The 25048-nt window shown below is 40.6% G+C and overlaps 2 protein-coding genes across 6 annotated transcripts in view; one reads left to right on the top strand and one right to left on the bottom strand.

The window, feature by feature from the left end:
- SCAMP1 (secretory carrier membrane protein 1) overlaps positions 1-4204 on the top strand; it is a 52556-nt gene extending 48352 nt beyond the window's left edge. For both annotated transcript variants that reach the window (XM_074933028.1, XM_074933027.1), the window contains one exon: positions 1191-4204. In XM_074933028.1, the coding sequence (XP_074789129.1) occupies positions 1191-1355 (165 nt within the window). In that variant the 3' untranslated portion in view covers positions 1356-4204. The remainder of the gene's footprint in view (positions 1-1190) is intronic.
- A 3118-nt stretch (positions 4205-7322) lies between these two features.
- LHFPL2 (LHFPL tetraspan subfamily member 2) overlaps positions 7323-25048 on the bottom strand; it is a 121387-nt gene continuing 103661 nt past the window's right edge. For all 4 annotated transcript variants that reach the window (XM_074933030.1, XM_074933031.1, XM_074933032.1 and 1 more), the window contains one exon: positions 7323-11571. In XM_074933030.1, coding sequence (XP_074789131.1) covers positions 11315-11571 — 257 coding nt within the window. In that variant the 3' untranslated portion in view covers positions 7323-11314. The remainder of the gene's footprint in view (positions 11572-25048) is intronic.

The raw sequence follows: 25048 nt of genomic DNA, 5'->3' as shown, positions 1-25048 counted from the left end.
ACTGAGAATTTTGCTGATGATGTGTTGGCAATTCTAGTAATTCAACTTCAGTTACAGTCACACTTAAAGATTTTCACATACCAAAACTCTTCTGGCATATTTACAGGTATCTAGAAGTCTTACGTTTTGCTTGGAGATGTCTCTTCTCCATATTTCTCTTCTGAGTAAATACTCAGGTACAGAAGAAAGAAACAAGCAAGAAAAGTGTATGGTGGAGCATTTTTTTACACTCTTCCTAATGTATGCATCTGGATTGTTTTCAAAAACTTTCATACTCGGCTGTGACCTGGTGTATCTTTATGGATGAGAAATAGTCACATTTATAACAAAGAAAAAAGTTAAAACATTAGTTTTCCTGCTACACTTGAATGAAAATGTCTTTGCAATAATTTTTGATAACTTTATTGTGTCTTGACTGAATATGAGTCAGAAATAGCATTTGAATTTTAATACCCAGGTAATTGGAAGTTACTCAGGCTTTGTTTTTTTGTTGTACTAGAGATTACATGTCATATTATTTAGTGTTTGTAAGACATTGTTTAATATCTCAATCTGTAGAGCTATTCGTCATCATACTATTTAGCAGATACATACCTGCATTATGATATTTTATACTTCTTAATATTCAGTCATAGCTTAGCTTGTTCTTGTAACTATCAATCAATTAAAATGATTCTAAAAATTGTAGAAGAAAGTTCATGAAAATGTTATTGACACAGTGAACTCAAAACTACTTTTTTGGTTTTGTTTTCCTGCTGTTTTTTTTAACATGCACGCTTATTAACTCTCTCAAGGAGTAGGACAAATTGCATACAAATTGAGACAGAAGACATTTTTGCAAGCTGTGAGCCCTGTGTTGCTAAGGATGCAGCCTGTTTGTGAATTTAAATATGCTATTTCAGACAGTAGATACGAGGCACGTTTTAGTAAAGATTTATGAGGCCCCTCTGAACTTGCAAAAAGTTACAGGTATTCCTACTGTCAAACTATGCATGCAGCAGGGCAATCAAAGGTTACAGTATTCACGGGAAAAAAAATCCCATTTTCTCATTTCTGGATTGTCCCAAACACATGAGCAAAAGAGATTTCCCCACCACACAGTTAATGCTTTGTGTTTGAGACTTTGCTATTAGTCCACCAAGAAATGGAAGGCTCAGCACCACCTTTTCACTGCTTTTCCACCTCCCTAGGTGCATGGTCTCTACCGCACGACTGGTGCTAGTTTTGAGAAGGCGCAGCAGGAATTTGCAACAGGAGTGATGTCCAACAAAACTGTACAAACTGCTGCAGCCAACGCCGCATCAACAGCAGCAACCAGTGCAGCTCAGAACGCGTTCAAGGGTAACCGAATGTAGGGGAACATAGAAAGTCATCACCATTCTCTTTGATTGTACTTTATTTTCCAGTCACTTACTGTATTCCCGGCAAGCCTAGATGAAAATTCACACAGCATGTTTGTGTCTTCTGCAGCTGTGCATGGGTGAAATGGGAAATGTTTGGTTACTTTATTATAAATTTATTTATTTTAAAATTATAACCATTCTTTGCCCTTCTTTAAGATGATGCATTCTAGAATATAGAGCCTTCCATATTTTATGGAGGATAAATAATTTCAACAATTGGCCTGAGAATTAATTGTGGTATATAATGGTCAAATAAATGTGTTAAGACTTCGGAAGGTTTTTTTAGTGGTTCACTCCAGTATTTTTTTTAACTTCAGGAAAGCAATTTGGATCAATTATTTTTCTTTGTAAGAACTGTTTTCCCTATTTCTAACTATATGAAGCGGGGTAGACTGGGAGATGTAGAAAGTTAGGTTTAGCTACTGCTTTTGCAATTTCAGCAGCTGCTGGAGGACAAATACAAGTAAGGTAGATATTATAAATTCTTTTCTTGGGGTTTTTTTAGGATAAGTCTTTTGATATAAACCTGTAAGTTTGCATGAATACTGTTGAGTTATCTGATCTTGTTTAAATAGTGTTTTGGTCCAGAATTTACCTGCACCACTTTATAATAATAGCACTTGTTTGTATCTATTTTCATGGAGTATTCTCTACCTGTGAGAAATTACTATGGTGCATAAACATTCTCTGTAACAGAATGTGTAATGCCGTGTACAGTTTAAGGAAGTTAACTGATGGTTTCAATCACAAAGTTAAATGATTATATATTTGCTATTTTAAATTTCAGATTCATGTCTTGGGGTAATAATTTTGCTGGCAAAGAAACCAGTATTGACTTTTAGAACACTAGTTTCTTGCCCTCCTCCCCTCTTCTACATGCAGTGGTATTTTTGTTGTATTTGGGATTTTTTCTTGGTATTTTTTTTTGTTGTTGTTGTTGGGGTCTGGTTTTTTTTTTTTAAGTTTAGATTTGTGTTTAATGGTGGTACTAAATCTCTAGCCTAGTCAGTCAGTCTGTTTACTGCTTGTCCAAAAACCTAACTATACAGTATTTAATCTTCTACCAGAAATACTGTCTAAACCCAAGCTTCTTAAGCAATGGCATTTAATAGATACTTGAATTCACTTTAACTCAGCCATCTCTGTGTTGTGAATTAAGGTGGAGCAAAAAAGCTTTTAAACTATTTTGAATTGGAAACATGATAAATATTCATCTTTAACAATGTTAATTTTTAACTCATTTATCTGGAGGCCTAAGAGGTTAAATTGGTGCTGTGGAACTGAACAATCCGTAATGGTATGTACCGTCATAATATAATAGAATATAATCAGAATTTAGTATAACATCTTGATTTTCTCCTTTGAGGATTATATTCTTGGATTGCCTCATGAGTCTTATACACTATACTTGGACTGTTTTTTCAAACTCTGTTTTCGAAAATGAAAACAGGAAGGACCACATTCCCATAACCTGTATAAGTATACACTGTGGCTGCATAAATTCAGCTGTTAATGTGAATCACCTTTAGTGAGACAGCATAAAATTCTGAGGCCCCTCCATGTTCTGAACATGGACTGACTTTCACAGATTCTTTTTCACTACACTGTATTTATTAATAACAGAAGAGCATTACAAAAAATAAATGCTCTAGCTTAAACCCTGGATCAGTATTGTACTGTTAGCATGAAGTCCCTATTAGTCTCCTTTCTTCTACTAATTTCTTTAAATCCAGCTTGAATTTGGGTAAATGTCGTAGTTTCACCTATGCTGAAGTTCTTATTAACGAATATACTTGCCTCTAAATGTTCTCTGCATCATGAAGTTAAAGCAATTTAAATATTCTCTGTAATAAGGACTCTAAATTTTCATACTAGTGGACATGCTAGCATTGAACTTAAATTTGTGTGGAGTATTATTAAAAGCTTTCCAGATAAAAGCCACCATGTGCTGTTGAGATCAGGCATCATCCTTCTAGCAGCTGTATATCAAGACTGTTCTTTTGATAATATTTTAGACTTAACTTGGGGGTTGTATCTAGAAAGTATACTATGGATTACTTTTAAATCTAAATTCAAGCAATTCTCTTCGTATTTTTTGGATAGGAATCACAGGGACATCATCCTTGCAATTTAACTTAAGTTGAAGATTGCATAATAACATACCAGAATATATTATGGAATAAACCCATTAGGAATACAATCTGAATTTGGCAGGTAGATTTTTTTCCCTAAATGTTTAAAGGCTCTTTGAGAACACACATTTAATGTTCTGTGTACAGGGAGCGTTGATTTATAATGTGATGGATTGAGTGTGTGGATTTAAACTGAAGTGAAATTCAAGATTCAGTTACACACGAGTTGTTTAAATCAGAAATCTCTGACACTTTGCAGCCCAAAAGGCAGGGAGAAGTTTGAGTTTAGCTTTGACAACAGAAGGCTGGTATTTGTTAGAATATTTTGTACCTAACGTAAACCAGATATCACAGTCCATTATTAATCAGAGTATGGCGCCCACTTAAGTGTCATTTTGTAGTATTGTGGCAAATTGAGTACAAAGTACGAAGTTTAAACACTGGAATGTCAGTAGTTATTGATCTGTAATTTAGAGTTGGTTTTATTTATCTGAGGGATGTTTGTATATTTTGTAAATTACTAACAATGCTCCGCCGTCCTGGTGAATGTCATGGTTCTGTACAAATGCACTTCTGTCCCTCTGTTGCATGTCTGAGTAGTTCAGAAGTTTTGTATATTTATTGTATTAACACAAGTGTCATAGAATAAAAAAGGACTTTTTTCCTGGGTGTTTGCTCTGTATAATTTTGACCAATATAGGGATTTTTCTTCTAACAGTCAGTATAATGTGCAGAGTGGATGATCTGTGTAAAAGTCTCACTTGTTTTTTATAACTCTGTATATAAAGGCTGTAATTCTGCTGAAATGGGGAAGCAAAATGTCAACTGTCAAATTGATACATTATATTGAGAGTTGGTCTACTCAACTGTTACGAAGAAAATTCTTGAACATTTGCAGCCCACTTCCTTGTGTTGTAAACTCACAAGTTAAAATCTTAAAGGTGCTCTGTCATTACTGAATGAAATTCTACAGGTATTACGTGAATCCTAAAATGGTATTGAAACTAAAGTTGCTGAAAAACCAGCATTGCTTTGATAGTGTTTATCTTCCTAATTCTGCCTATGAATTGACTTTTTCTGTTATCACTGCTGTGTCTTGCTTTTTCTGTTTTTTTAGGCACTAGTTCTGATTTTTTTCAAATATCAAATGCTCTCTAGTACTGAATTTATTACTGGGTTTTCTTTGAAAGGCAGAATGACTTCATCTAGACCACTGTGATGTAGTTATGTTTGCAAATGCACAATACTGAGAACAGTGCTCTGAGGTGCAGTCAGAATTATTTTGGGAGATAGCCGATGTGAGTTTTTGAAGGCACCTGTGCATGCATGCATCATTTAGTAGTGATGAAACTTTACATCAACTTGATGTGTTTCTTTGTAATGTACAGATCTAGGATGGCAGTGGCAGCGGACTAAAGGGACAGGTTTTTTACAGATGGTAAGCGCAGTTGTGCAGCATGATCCAGTCACGTTTTATGGTTAGAATTACTACACAGTTTAAGTGCTGGTGTAGGGAGGTAATTCCTCTCGTTTGCAGAGGCTAGTTTTCCTCAAGAAATTGTACACACAAAGTTGGGAAGGCATGAACACACAGAGAAAACAGCACAGGGAAGACACTGTGATTAAAAATACTCAATAATACTTCTGGAAAGATATTTCTGTCAAGGAAAAGGCAGGCACCTAGAGCATTCTGGTTATGAATTGCTAATAAGGCACAGTGGATCAGATAAGCAAAACAGATGTGTTAGGTTTCAGTCAGTTACATTAAAATATGGAAGAATTAGTCTACTTTTTTTCTGCAAATTAATTTTGTGTTTGCAAGTAGCTTTTCCTGATTTTTCTACTGATAAAATTAAGACTTAGAAAAGAAGCGGTGTAGATTTCTTGTCTTGGCAGCAGAATACTAGTTTAACTTTATGCTAGGATTAAACTAGGTAGCATGTCACACACTACTGAGGGGGGGGAAAAAAAGCGTTGATGGGAAGTTATGACTTGTGGATCATACTGTTGTACATTTTAGTCTGGGAAAAAAAGTTGTCCAGCTGTTCCGTGGAAGCATATACAGCTCATCTGAAATGTGCTTTTTTTGTTGTTGTTGGATGAATGGATAGTGATTACAGCAAACAACAGTGCTTTTCATTCGTTTGACTGTTTTATTGTCTCTCAATAACTTGGTGCAGCAATGTGACTAAGTAATGTGTATATATATAAAACGTACTGTCCCACTTTGTGGAGTGTTCCTGCACCTTGTTGTTAATGTCACTCAAAGGTGAAGAAGAAGAACACTTTAACACAGAGGAGTTGCTGTGCAAAATGTTGAGAAGACCAGGTTTTACTTCTTTGTACCCATGATTCAGGAAGGAAAACTTTAGACTGGTGAGATGGGAAATGTCAGAGACCGATTTTTGGTAATAAAGTTGGAGGTTGTATTAGTTGGCAGCATGCCTGGAAGAGGGCCATTGTAGGCCTGGAAGATGCAGCCTGTTTTGGAGTCCAGTTCCCTGTGACTGTTCTCGGCTTTTCTGCTTTTCAAATGTGTACAGCTAGATCTGGGTGTGGGATACTTTGGCTGGAGCCCAGGCCTTTTGATGAAAAAACAGCTGCCTCTGACCACTGATGTCTCTGCAGCATCAGCTGCTCTGCCACTTGTTTCAGCTGACAGTGCTGCGAGTAGATTTTACAATGTTTATTGCCTAATTAAACAATCATAGATCATCTGAGCCGTAGTCATTGCGTGCATGCCAAAGCCATTTTGCAGTGCAGGGCTGTTGTCTTTGCTATGTATATATTTTTTATGTTTTAGAGGAAAAAGTGGATATGCTGGATTGGGCAGTCAAAGGTAAGAGAGCAATTGAAAGTGGTCAGAATAATGTGATAAAATTTGGAATTATTTTTTCTGTACCTTTTTCAGCTAGACCAAACTACTGTTCCCACTGCACCTGAGTGATACCTAAAGCTGGTTAGGGACATGGATTCCTATGCTTTCAGAATTTCATTCATGCGAAGATACCAAATCAAAGAAAAAGAATCTGTCTGAAGACAAGGTTTTGGTGAATCACAGGATCAAGACTTTGTATGACATTTACATTCATGTCTCTCTGATATTACTAATATACATTCACCTTCTCAATGCATCACCATTTTAAACCTAGTTGGAGCTTGGGGAAGAAGTTACTAGAACACAGAAATCTGCAGTAGTTCACACAGTTAAGAGAACTGAACTTTGCATTCCCTATTCCAGCTCCATTAACCTTACTGAAGAAGGGAGGTAGTATTTTTAACTATACAAATCAGTACTTTGTGATTTCTTTCAGCAGTATTTTGTCTTTGTAGAATAACTGCTGTATCTGCTTTGAAATCCATAGATGCCTAACATGGTGGTGCACTGAGTGACGCCTATCCTCTAACTTCTTCTGGACTGTAGGTTTCTAAATGTTCCAAGTTTTAGCCAAGTACTACTTCTTGGTAGTTTAGAAGTGTAATTAAACTGAACACAATTGATTATATGTAAATTTAATAGAAATGGACCACAACAACTATGAGACAAACGTGACAACTACTGAAAGCCTTACTCCTAGTTCTGCCATACATTTGCTTAGAGAGCAGTATGTAACCTCTCTCTAGTGTTTGTCAGGTCACAGCTGAAAAGTGAGACACATTGTGGCAAACACCATTTTAAAACTCTGTGTGATTAAGCAGTATTTGTGTTACAACCTTCGCTACCCCCTTCCATAAGCAAGGAACTTCAGTTCTTTAGTTGCAAAATGAAAAACATTTGTCAGACATATGCAATCATAAAGTCTCTTTAATGCAACTATATAACACATCGCTACAAATTCAGATAACATACTTTTTGATCAGTAAGTGGTAATAATTGTTAAGTTGGACGGAAATATGAAACACTGACAACATGTGTTGGCTGGGATCTTAAATGCCATTAAAGTTAATATTAAGCTACCTTGCCTGTGGCTCAACTTGTCTAGTGTGTTTGAAATTAAGGAAGTCAGACTCCTGTTAAAGTTTGAAAACTCACATTTTAATTGAAATGTAGATTGAAAATTAACATCACATCACTCATGCTAACAAACGTACATAGTGGTGCCTCAAGAACAGAAAAACAGTACCACAAATAAACCATGGCTCAAAATCTACTCTAGCTGTTCCTGTACAAAGCGGCTGTATTGTATACGTTGCTGCCTTGCTCTGCTTTTGTTGGGCTCCGTCCTTTCCTTGAGGTAGGCACCAGCACCCACTGCTTCCAAGGAAAACTTGTCCTCTCTGTTTACCACTAGGAGGTGAGATATTCTGATGTGGGGTAACAATGCAAAATGGAAATGATTTGGCTGGAAAAAAATCCCTTAGAAGCCAGAGAACGTTACTGAGTAAAATAGATACAAAGGTGATATAGACAACCCAGAAACAGCTCAGTAGCAGTGGTTTTTGCAGTGCCACATTTTAAATAAAGCACATTAAGAAACTTGCTGAGCCTTTTCAGTTTTTAGATTATATATTGCCAGAGATGGACACAGCTTCACATTTGAATTGCCTGTATTACATAGATCTGAGTATTTCAAATCAACATATAAGAGATTTTTGTTAAATTTTGAAGCTGCAGTTACTAGTGGTGTACTAGTCTTCAAAATCAGCGATTCTGTTGCATTACTCTATGCCTTAGTTTTTGTCCACACCACCAAAACTCCAGCCACTCCTTCCTGGGGAAGTCCCTTTTCAAATATCTTGTTTAAAAGCAAAAAGTAATGGGGGAAGAAAAAAAAAAAAAAGAAACCACAACAAAACCCATTCCTGGTATTGCACATCTCACACAAATTTGTGTATATATATATATATATATATTTTAAATATGCTACAATTAAAAAAAAAAGTCTATGGCACTTTACAGAATACAAGTTTACAAAGTTGATCAAACCACAGATATTTGAAGAATTCTTCAATACCACAAAAACAAAGTTAAATTGAACTAACTGGCACACAGGTTTTAAAAAATCCCCAGCAACTTCTAGATTCTAGGCAGTGCATATAATTAAGAAGCAGTTACACTCTGCAGCCCCCTCATGAAATTAAATTAGCTTGAAGCTGATTTTTTTTTCCAAAAGATCTTTGAAAGCTACTGCTGAAGTGAACTTCAGGAACAACTTTAAACAGCTGTTAAGCTGTCAGATTTAATGAGTGCACCCTATACCTTAAAACCTCATTCCAAAAAAAAAAAAAGCTGTTAATATATACCATCATCACTTGCTAGAAAAACAGAACCCTGAGAAAAGAAATTCTGATTTTTTTTTCTGTATTTCTTCCCAGCCTGTCTTCTATGTGTGCTATGTGATCAACATGGATATTGTTACACGTTAGTTGATTATGTTGTTGCAGAGCAAGTTGATAGTATACCAGCAACAAGCAGAAAAGCTGGTTCTTCTTGGTTATAAATGCAAACAAAAGCAAAACATACCACTGAAAAATACCGCCTTTGTACTTAACAGTGGCACTACTAAAATTTGTTAAGTGTTCCGTAGATCACAGCAGAGGTCAGCTAGTAATGTAAATGAAGGTTGGTCACTGGTTACTTCTAAGCCAAGGCAGTTATGCCCTTTACACCCTCCTGGAAGAACGGACGTTCCGACTAACCAAGTGCTGAAGTCAAAGCAGCATTCTTCGCCCTAACACAGTGCCAAGATTCGTTGGCGGTGGCGACGTGGACATGGGACTGCTGCCCACCAGAGGGAGGCTCAAACTGCGCATCTACGCTGCCGCTGGCGCGCCCAGCCGTGCCGCCGCTCCAGCAGGGGGCGCCGGCGGAGCGTCACACGGCGGCCCCTGGCGGCGGGACTCCCTCCGCCCGCCGGCACCGAGCGGCGCCGGGGACCGGCGGGTGAGGACGCGGCTGGGGCGGGCAGCTGGCGGAACTGGCTCCAGAGCACGGATTTCGGCTCGTTAATGTTCAAAAGAAAAGCGAGTTACCCGTTTCAGACTAGAACAGAGGGGACGTGGGCTGCAGGCGCGGGCGAGCGCAGGAAGAGGCTAGCTTAAAACAAACGCTCCCTTTTTAACGTCGGCAGAAGCCGACCTCGTGTGTCGTCACCTCCGCGTCCGTCTGGCGGGCGGCCGAGGCGCCCGGGACAGGGCCCGCGCCGGCGGCGGGCCGGGCCGAGGGGGTCGCGCTGCACAGCGGCCGCCGGAGGGGTGCGCGACCCCGCGGGCGCTGGCGGCCGCGGCTGTGAGCTGCTCTCGGACTGCGAGCGCCGTGAGCGGCGTGCTGAAACCGGCCATCTACCTGCACGGCGACAACCGTTTTTTTAATGCCTATAGATAACTAGTGGCACACTTCAAGGAACGGGCCAGGCATAAACAACAACTTCTGCTCCGTATTATACAGTGAAGTGACAGAGCAACACTGTCATTGGATGATGCTAAACTACCAAGAAGTAAGAAGAGTCTAAAATTCACTTAGTATTTCATTAGAACTACTTTTCAGATGAATTATCCCCCATGCTCCTATGGCACTGTTGCATCACTCCTTTGTTTTTCAAAATACCTTTAAAATTTGTTTTCAGAAGTAGTTCTAGTAAGTGATGCAACACCACAAGTAATACAACCAACTGCCTTTGAGAAAGGAATGTCATTTGTGGCAAGCCCTCTTTAATTTCTGCTGATTTAGTTGGAAAGGGGTCCATACTACATGCGGTTTTTTAAAAAAAAGGAAAACTGTCTTCCCAGCCATGTAGAATTTGGCAAGACTTCCTGAAAAATGTAAATTTCTTAAGGACTCATGTGGCTCTGGGTCATGAGACAGACCCATCTGTAGACTAGGAATGAGGTTTCACTGGCAAAAGAAAGAATAATACTGTTGGAGTCCAACATGTGATCTGCAGTTGTAGGAGAGGCTACAGCCCAGGCCAGGCTGTTGGCATTCTCAAGATAATGCCCAGCTGTGCAGTGGAGAGTTGTTATCTGCTTGGGATTCCAAGCGTTGTAAATAAAGGCTGTAGAAATATTTCTAACAACAGTTATTTCAAACAATGTTGTCAGAATCAGGTGAAAGCCACAGTCTAGTCAGTGGAAGCAAAACCATTTACCTTTTAAATAACAACTGGCACACATCTTGCACTATAAGCTTCAAGGACGAGGAAACCTGGCAGGGACTAAATTTTTTTAATGTTTAAAGATTGGTGTAAACTGCAGCGTGTCAGCTTTGCTCTCTCCAACATATACCTACTATCTGAGAAGGCACTGTACTTTAAGGAAGTTCAGTATCAAAAAGCACCTCAATGAAAACTATGGTACCAAATCAGGTGGTGGTGAAATACTCACAGGTAAGGGGGGGGGGCCCTTGGAAAGAAAGCCTAATTAAAATAGGCTTCTGTATATAAAAAAGGAAAATGTGCTGGCTTTTATTATTTTAAATCCAAATTCTTCAAAGTGACCAAGGCGGGTAAGGCAATCTGATCAATCAGAATTTGTCAGTTACAACAGAAACATTCCTGCTAAATACACATGATTCCTCATCTCCCCAGTCAGATTAATATATACCATTGTGTCCTGAATATAGAATGAAACTAAAAAAATCCCCAAGTATTTACATTCTGCTTTTGGGATCCTTTCTCTGATCCTCATTGCCCAGCAAGGAAGAAAGACCATTTCAGTAGTTCCGGCCTGGAATGCATGGGGCTCAATCACACAAATGGTAGAAACAGGTAAGTGGATCTGCTTGCCCAGTCAATGGAAAGCAGATGAACATCCAGGCGCTGGTATTTTTCCCCACTGGACTTAAAGGAGGCAGATAAGGTTTTTTCCTTCTTCAATTTCTTCTTGCACTTTGTCACTGGATGTGGCTATTTCAGCTTGCGCCGAGAAGACTGCACAGACGAACGTCAGAATAGTGCCACCAATAGCTGTGTAGAAAGCCCAGCCCAAGGAGCAGTCTCCTAGTTTGTAAGCAGAAGCATAAGGTCCACAATAGCTTATTGCTTTCTGGCATCCCCAACCTGCAGGGTAAAGTATCAAGCCTAAGATAAGGAAGAGGCCTAGAAATAAAAACAGAAAGACAGAAGTTTAACAAATGATCAGTTTAACACCTGTTAAACACAAGACATGTAGTAATGGTTACCATGGTCACTACTTACTCCCAAGCACCAGGATTATAAAATTCTTCCTCATCCATCCAGTCTTCCTTTACTGATTGTTCCCTAGTATATACTATTGCAGTGTTTTATGTAAACTTGGAGCTATCCTGTGATATTTACTTGTGAAAGGCTTATATGATAATGGCCAAATTCTTAATTTTAATCTCTATATTCCTTCTACAACCTTTGTTTTCACACCTTATTGCTAGGTATACAGAGCTTGCAGAACATTCGGGCATTTCTGCCAACATTTATACTTGCACTTTTCAAATACTTCAGAACGTTTCCATCCACTTCTGAATTTGTGTTTTGCTAGGCCTCATTTAGCTTTAGTAATTCATCATGATTTTTCCTCTGCAGTTTTCCTACATTGATTTTCTTGCATAGAAAAAAATTATGAAAATCTCACACTGCATCTGCTTATTTGGCCACATTACAACATAGTAGAAAACTAATATTGCCAGTTCAGTAAGACGCTTTTGTAATAAAGAGATTTCTGGAGTCCTAAGTCAGAAGTCAAAAGATCTAAGTAACAACGGCCAGTGCACAGGTAACACTGGGATCCTTTAAACAGGCAATCGACTGGATGATCTTCAAGGTCTTTTCCAACCTAGATGATTCTGTGATACTGTGACTGCTGCAGAAGGCAAGCACATGAAGGAGCAAAAGCCTCAACTCATCATCTTGTTAAACTGCTTGAACATGCTGCTGTGCCTCATGCTGGAAGTAAAAAGCTCAGACTAGACGTTTTGCCTGTCTCCTATTCATATTTTTCTCTCCTATGAGAACCAGTCTTTATCTAAGCAGTGAGGGCTTCATTAAGGAAATTAAAAGTCACATTGAAGTCCAGTGCACAAATGATGTGTCTTTGCACAAAGATGAGAGATTTAATCAAAATGCCTAATATGCTAGTGGCTACAGTGGTCTCCTATGGGCCCCGCTAAAAAATAAAATAAATCACAAGGACTTAAAAGCAGATCTCCCTCATACAAGATATCTAGGAAGGAGCTAAACATCGGGACAGCTCATAGGTATCAAACTTTTCTTTCTGTTTTGTTTAAAATTTTACTCAAAACAACAGGAAGAATTATGAAAAATAGTTTTTGCTTAAACACAACCAGTTTATCCAGAAAATGAACGTAGCCCTCCAGATCCCATAAACATTACCTATTTAATTGTCATGCCCTGTAAAGCCCTTTATTCAACCTGGCACCTTGACAAAAATAGCTGGTAAAGGTGCTGTCACTTTCTAGAAGTGGGCTGAAAGTTGTACTTTTTACGTCTGGTGCTGGTTCACCCATTAGATTTCATCTAATCCCAAAATTTCTACGAAGTAATAAAACAGAGAACAGTCTACATCCCTATACTAAGAGATTACCAAGAACAGCTGTAAAGTCTTGTTCATATTTTCTTCAAATCAGCTGGACTAGCCTATTCTGCAGTATGTTAGGTTTCCTTAATTGTTTAAAGAAATTCAGCCTGATGCAGGAAAACTTCCTCACTGTGAAAGAAAAGTTGGGTCCTAGTTAGTAAGCGGTTAATACACATAAAACGCAAAAAACCATCATCCAACTGTCTAAAATTAATGTCTGTGAATGCCAGACATTTCACAAAAGAAAGCCCTTCCTCCAGCGTTTTTCTAACGATGACACAACACCATGGCATGAATGAACTAAATGTCATTATTCTTTGGGGCGGCAAAATCCATTAGTGAGTGATATCCATTCTCTGTGAAGGGATTTCATCACTGCTTACATTTAAGAACCAGTGACAAATTTTATGCAGTGTTTCCTGGCTGACTGGCCAAACTACGTTAAGTATTGCTTTATCTTGGACAGACCTGGATAAGCTGTGCTTCCATCCTGCTGAGCCCTGCAGCTCTTTCAGACTAAACACCAGCAGTTCCTTCACCTCTATTCATCATTAGTTTCCTGTTCTGCATAACCAACATGACCATACTATGTATTTTTCTGACTGTACACTGGTATGGGCCAGTTGCCATTTTCTCTTAACGATCACAAGCCCTTTGATAGTTAAAAATTACTATTGCCAAATTAAGAAGCTGGATCTGGAATGACAATGTTGCTGCTGCCAACGAGGAAGTTTTTAAAGTTTACCACTCCATTGCTCACAGACCTAGAGAGCCTGTGTTAACAGCAAATCTGTTCTTATGGCTGAGTCACAAGCAGGAGACTTGTGAAGAAGCTACATCCATCTCTATTTACCAGAAACAGAGCACTGAACAAGTCCTGAAAGCTACTGGTTCACGGTATGTGTGCCTCAAGCTGAAAAGTCGTTACCCAAAACTCAGCCCCTAGAAGGCTGAAGCACTGCTGACAAGTGTAGTCATCAGGACTTTACTGAATTAAAATTTTTTTTAAGAGTACAGAAAATGCCTGGAGAAATATTGACTACAGCCTGTAACTGATAAACTACAGCTGTTTTCTCACACATGAAAACAAGACTTAGAGAAAAGTTTTAACTACGGACTTGCATGTGGTCAGAGTCTTACCTGATTTTCCCTTCAGATGGCTAACTTTGTGAAGCCTATACTGGCCTAGCATAATGAAAACAAACAAAAAAGTACTGTTTTCACTACCGAGCCTACCTTCTACTACTCCATTTCAGTGTAGACAGACAGATTCTCAGGACATGCACATCTCACTATCACTAATATTTATCATCATTTCTCATTTCATTAATACCTGGTTCCTACTTGATAGGAAAAGTGAATAAAGATGATTCAATTAAGCCAATCCAACATACCCTCAACAGAAATGGCACCCCTTGGATTTCATGCTAACAGCAAGTAGAGAGGCACAGTCCTCATCACATATTCAGCTCAAACATCCTGTCAGCAATGGCTGAGTGGCACAGGGTGCTGAGATCCCTTCCTGACTCTCCCCGCCTGCCCAAAAAGGGGTGCTCAAATAAAAAGACAAAGACACGCTTTGCCTCTGGCTTCCCAGTAACTACAAAAGAGATGGTCACACGCTACAGAGCTCATCCTCACAGGCTAAAGAGCTCATCTCAAAGACTGCAGCTTAAAATAGAAGGTGCTTTACCACCAGCAGAGCAAACCACGGATTAATGCAGAAGCCAGCAATCCAAAGCACCTAACTAACTGTCCAACTACCTGTAACCAGAGCAGCAGCTTTTAGAGACCCCTGAAAAAGAATCAGCTCTCTGCTCCTGGGAACACAGGTACAGAGGAAAGGGAAGGAAAAATGCCCATGTGGAAAGAACAAGGTAAGATAATACCAGAGCGTTGTTTCTACAGCTATCGGTGTAGCCTTGAGCTACATCTAACACACGTGCAAGCAGCTGCAGTTGAGCAAAAACAATGTACAAGGGGAAAAAACACAGTAAATTCTCAGTGCTCATTTCTCATACCAGTGTCCATGGGGCAGAGCCTGGTCAGGTCTTTCAACATCTCTTTGCTTCTTTGATAGAAGCTTAACTGCCTATATCCCTGCCTTTTTGTAGCTGCTGCTCAGTCCCTGGGGCTCGCCCCGGCTATCTTGTTTTGGTTATTTATTTGCATTACCACAGAGCCTGGCAACTCTGCTCACAGTTTCTGCCTCCAGTGGCTGATAATCTGCTTTCAGACAAGACATGGAGATGGAACACAAGGCCCAAGTGAGATAACCCCCAAACAGCATATTGGCAATAGCTTCATCAAATCCATAGCCTGTCAGTTACCAAGTTTTTCTTTTACTGCCTCTGCAACAAGACAGCCTTGAGAAAAATGTTGAAGGAAGAGAAATGGGTTTTCAGTTGCTTGTGGTCAGCACAGAGCAGCATGGGAGTGCATGGTTTTGTTTTCTGAATAGTCCCCAGAAGGAAGGTGGAGGAGGGCAGTGGATGGGCTGCACAAAGTCAGGAGCAAAGTATCTTGCCAGTGAGTGAAAGATGGCAGAGAACATGGCCTGGAGCTTACAAGGGGAGCCAAGCGCATTCATTTGGCATTCATTTTTAATCAGAGCACACGGGAACAGAAGACCAGCTCCTAGTACAATCTACAAATTCACGTGTAAAAGTTGCTTTTGGGATTAACTAGGTTCCTTGAATTTGATTCGGTTATTCATACACTTGACTCATTCAAATATACTTCTGTATTTAATCTGTATTGCAGGGCTTTCTAAGCCATTTAATGCTGTAAATTAAGATTAAAGCACTTAAGCTTTTGTTAGCCATAGAAGTGTAAAGCTCAATTTTGTGTTGTATAATTTTATGTCAGCATAATCTGATAAAGCAACAATTATCTCCTGTCAACAGTCTGTCTTGAGATGTATCTGGCAGGAGGATGATAAATATTAATGATAGAGATTTCTTTTTCTTAATAACTCAGTTTTTGCTCTTGTCTCAGTGTCTTTGAAGAGAAGCCAATCTTCAAGAGAAAGAACAGAACAAAAATCAAGTACTCTGAAGAAAAGTTTTCTGCAATGAACCCTTTCAGTTTGTCATGCTGACATACAGTAATTGAGAGTTTTAACTCTCAGCCAATCTACCTGTAGAATTATTGCTGATTAGGAACAAATTCATTTGAAAAACATTACCAGCTGTTTTCCACTGTGCTCCTCTACTGGCTCGAAGAGCTCAGGCTTGCTCTGTTCTAGATTTAAGTCCCACTCTGAGCACAGCTGCACTGCTAGGAGTGCAGCTTTTGCTGTACACATACTCTTGTCCCTACTTCTTAATTAGCTCTATCCTACTTCTTTAAATCAGTATGATAATTTGCCATAATTACATTTTCCTTTTTGTTAGTTGTTGCCAGCTCACCATTACCGTTCCTCTTAGGATTCCTTAAAACAGAGGTCTGAAGGAATGCTATACAATGCTGCCAAATGCCTAGGAATGACAACAGAAAACTATTTAAATTACTTTTTTATCCAGAGACCTCATCTATAACTCTTTGATATAAGTGTGTCAGCAGAGAACATTTCTCCCATCTTTCACTGAAGGCAATTTGCCCACATAACATTTTATTATCAGTCCCTAATTACCTGCTTTCAAAAAGAAGCCTTAAGAAACACAGAATTTAGGTGAGATTTAGATTTTATTGGAATTATTAGACTAAAATATATTTCCTGGTTACAACACAGACAACCAGTTAACCTAGAACAGCAGTTCCATATTCAAATGAAGTAAAAGCAACCCCTTTCTCCAAAAACACCAAAACAATCAATGAACTATCAATATAAATATAGCAGACTGTACTGCTGTGCAACAGTGTTTCTGAATACAGTTCAGTAATGCTTTTTCTATAGGAGAAGCCTTTTTTTATTTGTGCACCAACAGGTTTTTTTCCCTTTTAAGGGTCTGGAACTGCAGCAAGCGATTGCTTCTCCTGTTTTTTATACACTGCAGTGGCGCTGCCAGGCTAACATCGTGGAAAACCAACAGACTGGTCTATCATTATGGGCATTTGTCACATTATGTGCTGGAGTCAGATCTGAGTAAAAGCTTTTTCATTCCATCCTTGGAAGCAACCCTCGAGACAGGGGTTAGGCAGATGCTTGTTTAGTTGAGTGAAGGCATGCCATTTAGTTTTGACAGTCTCCTGTGCAGCTGCTGTTGTGCCATATTAAACAAGAGCATATACTAACAAAGCCAATTTCCATTGCAAAACCCGAAACTATCTTCTCATTTCCTAGCAAAATAGAAAAAAGTTTTTAAATGCTGCTGAAGAAACAGGAAATTAAGCATCTGTGATCAGTGAGGTGGCACTGTAACAGGCTCCCATAGAGCAAGCAGCACAACGTAGCAAGAACGTTTAAGAGGAAAAGGGTAAAGGCGGGGATGGATTAACCTTGCACAATACCATGCAGGCAGCGCAGGCTGGCTGCTTCCTCAGTGGCAGTGATCCTGGTCATTCTCATCTTCTGTGCAACCACAGCAGGTTAACACTCAGCACCAGCCAGGCAAAATAATCCTGCCTTTATTGCTCCTATTTCCAAATGTATCAATATGATACCTGAATACCTGAACAATTTAATCTGTAAAGTATTTGTACTAACGTACTATGCTATCTTAACCCAAGGAGGCTTTCATATATGCAAACTTTCCCTGAGAAACCCCTATGCAGCAGGAATACTACCAGGCTGCCATTCGCATGCTTTTGACCGCTTCATCCACTGACAGACAACCAAAGCAACAGCCTCCTACTTGGCAGCTGTGTAACAGACACCTTCACCCCTGTGAAATGATTCAGTAATCTCATTTTAATCAGAGGAGAGCTAACAAGGCAGGCTCAGACCAGCTGACATGCTAGTCTCAGCACTCTGCACTGGCTATAGGAAAAGGGTGAGGGTGGTGTGGAGACTCTGAAGGGAGTGCTGGGTACAGTACCCACAGCACAGGGCCCCAGACCTGCCTCTACAGCTGCTCTCCATCCCTTTGGATGACTGGTAGACCCACTGTATGCAAGCAGCTGACCAGAGGCAACAAAGTCTTTGCCCAAAAAGAAAAGGGAGACTCTGCAAGCCCTAATGCCTTGGAGACAGCCTCTGGCCCACTTGGAAACACTGCAGAACAAAGAAAAGACAAATTCGTGACATTAAGATCAGTGTTTAAAAAAGCCTACCTGGACACCACACTCAATGCAGGTTCACACAAGCAGAGGGGATTTGGGATAAACTGGAAGCATGGCTGTTGGGGCTAGGGAGGGTTGCCAGTGGGCAGTGCACCAAGGCAAGGTTCATCCTTCCATACCTGCAGTCACTGTGAAGGACTGCAGCCATGTACAGATTTCAGCATACCTGAGATACCCCATGCTGAGGCAGGAGAATGAATTATTTAAATCTATAACCAGGTGATGGCTCAGAACCTGCACAGATATTTTTTTTTTTTTTTTGTCTCAGAGTCATATAAGGGTAAGCAGTTACTGGAAGAGAAAGCAATTCCCTAATCACTGCCTTCCCCAAACTGAGGAATAGGGAATAGGGTAAGATCCCTACTCTTTCCAACGATAAATTAACTATACTGTTTGCTCATGCATCTTTTCCCATTTATTAAGAAAATGAAAGATGCTCATTCATAACCAAACTATGCAAACATATGTAAACTGCTGATGGCATTACTGATATTTGGTGTGGAAACAGGGACAGGACTACGGTGCAGGGGGCTACTGGTGGGAGACTCAACTATTGAGTATATTTTGCCACCCACAGAAGCAGCTAAAAATAAGTCAGTTTATCAGCTTGATTTGGGTTGCTTTGGCAGAATGACATCATATGGGGGATTCATGGTTTGGTTTTTTTTACACTGGTGTGATCTAACTGCTTGGACTTCTCTGTAACAAAGTTTGAGCCTGCAGACTCCTGTTCTTAGGAGAGGGGAGGGCACATTCAGCATTAGCTTTTGGTGAAGGCTCATTAACTAGGAGGAAAGGAGATGTGGAGACTTGAAGAAAGATCAGTCCCAAACCCTGAAATGACACCACTGCCTCTTGGAGGGCCATCAGCCATGTGGAGTCATGTCACCACACTACCAGGGGCTCCCGTGCCATGGATGCTAAGCCTGCAATTAAGTCAAGATAAAGCACCTTGTAAGGGAAAAGCCAAATGTTTACAAGTTTCCAGCAATCCAAAGGCAAATGAAGACTTCTCCACTTGTAGGGCCACTGCTAAGGACAGCCGTAAGGGCTGGTCACCTCTCATGGTTTTCCTTAAAAGCAAATGAAGCACTGTGTGTTTTTCATCTAGGACTGTAATAAAATGCTTGAAGCTGCTAAATGAGAAACTAAATTGTGGATGGTAAATTTGGGAGGTTCCTGAGTCAGGGAAGGAAATATCAGGCTGTGTCAATTATTCCACCCATGAAAGAAGCAGAGGAAAAGACCCATTATATTTCACACCACTAACCATAACCTCTTCCACTGCTGCTCATCCAGTGAACGCCATGCCCTCCAAACCATCAATCGCTTATGCTGAATCATCAGAAAGGGAATGAAAACCACCACCTCCCAACCACAGCTCTGTAAGGGAGACTGGAGCAACAACCTGCCTTGGCTTAAGCAAAGAGGTAAAAGGTCTGCAGGCCATCTTTTTCATGGCATTACATTTCCTCAATACCAATCCCACAGCACAAACAAGACCTCAGTGGTGTGGCGGGAGGATCTGCAGAGGAACTAAGTATCAGCACGAAGGAAAAGGCAAAAGGGGGTGCAGGAAGGGGAGAATTTTGAGTGGCTTCATGGGTCGTACACCAGAAGAGTGCAGGTCATCTGCATTGGGGAAGGAAGCAAAACTTAAAACCACTGATTTCCTTCACCACCACACCAAAGACAGGAGCTAAGCATAAGTTAGCCCCCCCATCTTGAAAAAGCCACTTTCATCTTTTTTCTTGCATTTGAGTGAAAACACAGCATTCGTCAGTTTAAATATTCTCCTAATGTTTGTATCCTGTATACAAACTGCATCATCAGTCTTGTCTCTGAGGCCTGGAAGCAAAAATCCAACTGAAAGGGAGCTCTGCTACCCTCCTGCTATCCCCCTGGCCTCTCAGGGGGCAGCCAGCACTCTCTTACCCCACATCACTAGGGCAGGGGTATAAAGAAGTTTTTGGCATCTCACCTACACCAGTACAGGTAAGGGACCTCACCTTGGTGTGCACATGTGCCACAGTAAAACATTTCTTAGTGGGTTGTGTGAGAGTCTTACTCTGAGCACCATTTTATGGAAGAGATTTATGCCTTCTGAGTAAATCAGCTGCCAAACTTGATCACTGAATATTTTGTTTAATTTTTTTATTCTTTTTGCAACCTGCTGTGTCTTTACTGGTTCCCATGTGCCTACCTTGGTAGTGTATGAGATGAGCCGACCACCAAATCTAACAAAACACTGAAATCTTCACTTGATTTCTTTGAGGTTGCTAATACTCTCCCTCAGGCGCAATTTAGCACTTGAACTCAGTTTTCCTTCCCTGGCATATTCCAACCCAGCAGTCCCCTTCACTTGAACTTTCAGCAGCCAATGTGTATTAGATATCGTGCTGGCATTTGGCCATATAGGTTACAGGAAGCACTGTACCGCAGACAGCAAAAGCAGTTCAGACTGTCAGGATTTCCATTAGAAATCCACCCCTCCCCCCCACCCCCCTTTTTTTCTTTCTTCCCACCCCAAGAATTCAGAATTCTGGCATCAGAAAAGAAAAACTCTGAGCTGAATCCAAGAGGAAATATGCTCTTTGAAAAATGCATGCTCTGCATTTTAGAAAGACAAACAAGAAGCTTCCTTGCCTTCGAGGGCAAAACCACTCTCGCTCTGCTTTCCTGCTGCCTGGGCTCCTCAGCTGCGCAACAGCATCCATCACCCACAGGCAGTTACGTGAGCTCACAAGGTGCTTTTTTCCTTGTTTGCCAACTTGGCCCCTTCTCAGAGAAAATAATGCTTTTTGACAGCAGGCTGCTGCCTACAACTGAATATCCTAAACTACTCTGCAACTATCATAACCTTTCACATCATGCTCCAAGAATCAAAGAGCTCTAGTAGCCTCATGCCTTCTTCACAGCAGCTTGCTTCTCCTTCTGCGTTTTCTGCCCTCTCTGAGGAACGTCCTGGCTGACCTCCTGCTTCCCACTCTGCAATAGCCTCCTTACCATCCAGCAGCCAGGAGTGTGGAGCCACATGGGCCCATGGCCTCATACACCATGAACCCACCCTTCACAGCTGGATCCTACTTGATACACCCCCACAAGTAGCTCCAGATTCCTGTTTCTTTCAGATGGTTCCCACCACACTCTGCTCAGGCCATCTTCCTAATCACCCAGGCTCCCGAAATGAAATGATGACCAATAAACATAACGTGCTAAACTATTTCTTAGAACAAGAGATGTAAAACAAACTCTTCCAGCAGCAAAGACAGACCATTACAGACACAGCTGGCTTCAAACTGGGTTTCACCTCTTCATTTTAGAAACTTGTGGAGAAATTTCCTTGCATTTGAGGGTAAAGCTGCACTCCTGAAACTGAACTACTGCCCAGGTACTAAGTAGTTTCTGACAGAAGAACTCCCCAAGCAGGGAACAGAATACATGAACAGTAATAAAAGGGAAAAAATAAGAAATCAAGGAAAGGACAGAAGAATGAATGCAGAGAGAGCTTGTGAGATACCCGAAAAGTACTGTAGAAGACACTTCCTGCTTGGGACTGAGCAGGACAAGTGCCAGGGGCAAAAATCAGCCTCCCAGAATAAAGCAGAGGTACAAGAGGAAATGCTGGGCAGGACAAAAGTAGAGTGAAATGATAAGAAAACCTCAGTGCTGAGTGATGAGAGGAGAATACTAAAGTAGGGCCCTGGAAAGGAAGAAACCGAGTCATCCCCCAGTGATGCTGGAAGAGAAACTGCTGGGATGACGGAGGGAAGCCCAAACCTGCAGCATCTGAGCCCAAGCAGACAGACTCCAACAAAGTGGCCAAGCGAACTTAATGCTCCTGGCCTGAGTGCAGTCACCTTTGAAGACACAAATCTCTGCCTCATCTGACTGGACATATATCTGTTAAAGGCGTAACTGCCAGCGGCCAAGCCTGCTAAGCCACATGACAGTAAAATGCAGCCATGCATTCACCCGACCAAACCAGAGACACTGCTTGGCATGTGGCTCTGGACACAGGACTCCTGGCTGATGCAACCCAATTTTTGTATTTTTTTTTTTTTTCCCATGCTTCTGTCAGAAACCTCTTTAGCCAAGCCTGGTTAGACCTAGAAGCCAGTGGACTGTGAACAGAGAAAGTGGTGAGAGGCGGGTGAGCCATGAGAGGCCTCCCAGATGAAGTCATCAGCACTCTGAAGACTTTAGAGAAAACGAGCAATTTTAATCCCCTTTCAGTAAACCTGCCTGGCAATATAGCCCCACTCCAGCGTGGCAAAGCAGGAGTAACAGAAACTGAACTCCCAAACCCAGCTGCCTTCCAGACACACCAGCACCCTTTCCTCTCTGCTCTCTCCAAAGGCTTCCCAGGCATGTGATGGCGTAGCTCCCCAGAAGGAAACACAGGGGCCTGCTCAGGTTTTGCGGTTGAGATAATGTATGTGCTGCTAATTTAGCTTCTGCCTCCTGGCACACAGTCAGGCTGTTGCTAATGGGTTGTGGCTCACCGGCAGGTCAGGCAGCCACTGGCTGTACGGGAAGGGGCTGCGTCCGCCCAGTGACGATGCTGGGGGCTGGCTCTGCCCAGCTATGCCCTTATTGGTTAAAAGAAAAAGCCAGAAAAGTTGTTGATGAATTTCATAAAGGAAACTGTCAGAGACAGAAGCCAAAGCAGTTTTAGACTCTGTCCTAAAGCTCCCCTCCACCCTCCTTTGAGGCTAGGTTGTGTTTAGATTATACTACTTGCTGAAGTACCCAAGACCAAATAAGTCTTATAAACACATATGCAGCTATCCTATACGCATACCAAGGTAGGTCAGTAGGGGATCACCAATTATTTACTTCCTATAACTAGATAATTACTGTGAAAATTTACTTTGAATTGGTTCGTATCAGCTACCATGCAATAACATGCTGCCTCTTCTAGCTTCTGCATTTCAAGTGATTCACAGACTGTAAAAATAGAATACTTTCCCAATTAAGACACTCAAATGAAGGTCTGCCTAGTCCTCATGCTATTGGGTAGTAATTATCTATTTAATTACATGGCTCCATTCTTTGCACTCCCTATTGCAGAGAAAAGATGCTTTTCCAGATGAAACAATCCTCAAACATCTCCAAAACTGTTTCTACAGCTCCAGAATGAAAGGCACTGCAGTCTGAAAATAAGTGGTAGGTCTTGCTCGCTAACAAAGGAATTACAGGAGTTTAAACAAAACCCAGATTTTCTTCCTTTACGGCTTTGTAATTCTAATTTTCTGCCACAAAAAAAGCCCTCTGTGGACCAGATATATGTATGGCTCCTTCCTGTTGACCTAAATAAGAGTTTGCACATTTGTCCAAGGGCCATAACAGAAGAGATGTTGCTTTCTGTTCTGTAATTTCACCACAGGCATCATCCAGGTCACAACCAATGTTGCTAGACTGAAAAGATGTATCTGGTGTTTGTTACTGTTTTTTTTCATTATGAATTCCAGGAATAAATTAACTTGTTATATGTTTTTAATGATATTAAATCTCCACTGCAAAGATATGGAGATTTTAAATGAGATTAAGTCTGCAAGATCCTGAGTTCCTGTAGATGACTCTACCATGGGTGCATCTCATCTTTGAAAATGAGATGTTTGACATAGTTGCAAATATTGGACTGATACAGGCTGACAAACAAAATTATTTTGTGAATTCTTCTCCTGTGCTTATTAAAAACATAATTGTTCACATTTGAAAGAATGATCTTATGCTTAAGATTATGAAGACAGGGTTGTATCTTGCTGTCTGGTCAGGGCATTAGTCTAGCTATCATAATCCCTGTATGGATTAACCATGCAGACAACTGTCCTTGAACAACTTTCTTAAGCATTTTCCAAAACTCAGGAACTGAGAAAGTTGAAATTAACAGCTGTGATAAAACATAAGGAAAGGAATTTCAACTAAGTAAATAGATGCTGTAATACTACTGGCACAAAGTAGCAGTGGACCCAATAAAACTTATCTTGATAAAACCAGTTGCTAGCCACAAGGCACCTGGCTGCAAATGCTGGCAGGCGTACTTCTCATAGCAACGGTTTCAGTAACATGACCTTTCTATTACCAGTTTCGTGCTGTGTCATTTATCTTAATTATAAGAAGGTAAGTGCTTCTATCCTGACTACAGCTCAAAAAGGACTGATCTGTCCTCTAACACGTAAGAAATGCTTTGTCAACCATATTGTTCAATTCTTGAGGCCACAAGTCCCCTTACAGGTACAGCTGGTTTGATAATAAAAAACTGTCTTTGCATCATGCATTTTCTCACAAATACATGGTCTCCAGAACAGTATTTTAAGATACAAGAACCTACTTCCTGCTAATTTTTCATGTTCAGCTAGATAGTCAGAGTTGTAAGTAACCTTTTCAACAGACCCAAGTCTGATATGCTAAACATCTATTTGTGCTGCTAACCAATCTCTCCTACACAAATACCCCTCCAACAGAAAAGAAATAGTGTCATCTCCTGAAAAACAGGTTTCATGGATTATTTCTGAAGAAAGAAAGCAAGAAGCTAAAATCTTCCCCTGCCTTAATCTGCACTGCAGAGCTGCTTCCTTTTGCACTGATTCTGTCAAATTCTGTAAACCAGGAGCGGCTACAGCAAACTCTGTAATTTTTGTCTGAAGGATATTAATCTGCTAATTGAATGTCATCACGTGAACAAAAGCATCTTGAACCAACTCAGGGATCTAATTCTGCCCCAGAAGCAAGCACAAACCTTACACTGTGGTTGACATGAAATAAGCAGTACACTTT

The sequence above is a fragment of the Athene noctua genome, chromosome Z (genome assembly GCF_965140245.1).
Source record: "Athene noctua chromosome Z, bAthNoc1.hap1.1, whole genome shotgun sequence".
In the NCBI taxonomy this organism is placed as follows: Eukaryota; Metazoa; Chordata; class Aves; order Strigiformes; family Strigidae; genus Athene; species Athene noctua.
Note: the sequence above shows the minus strand (reverse complement) of the source record. Positions and strands in the feature narration are given on the sequence as shown.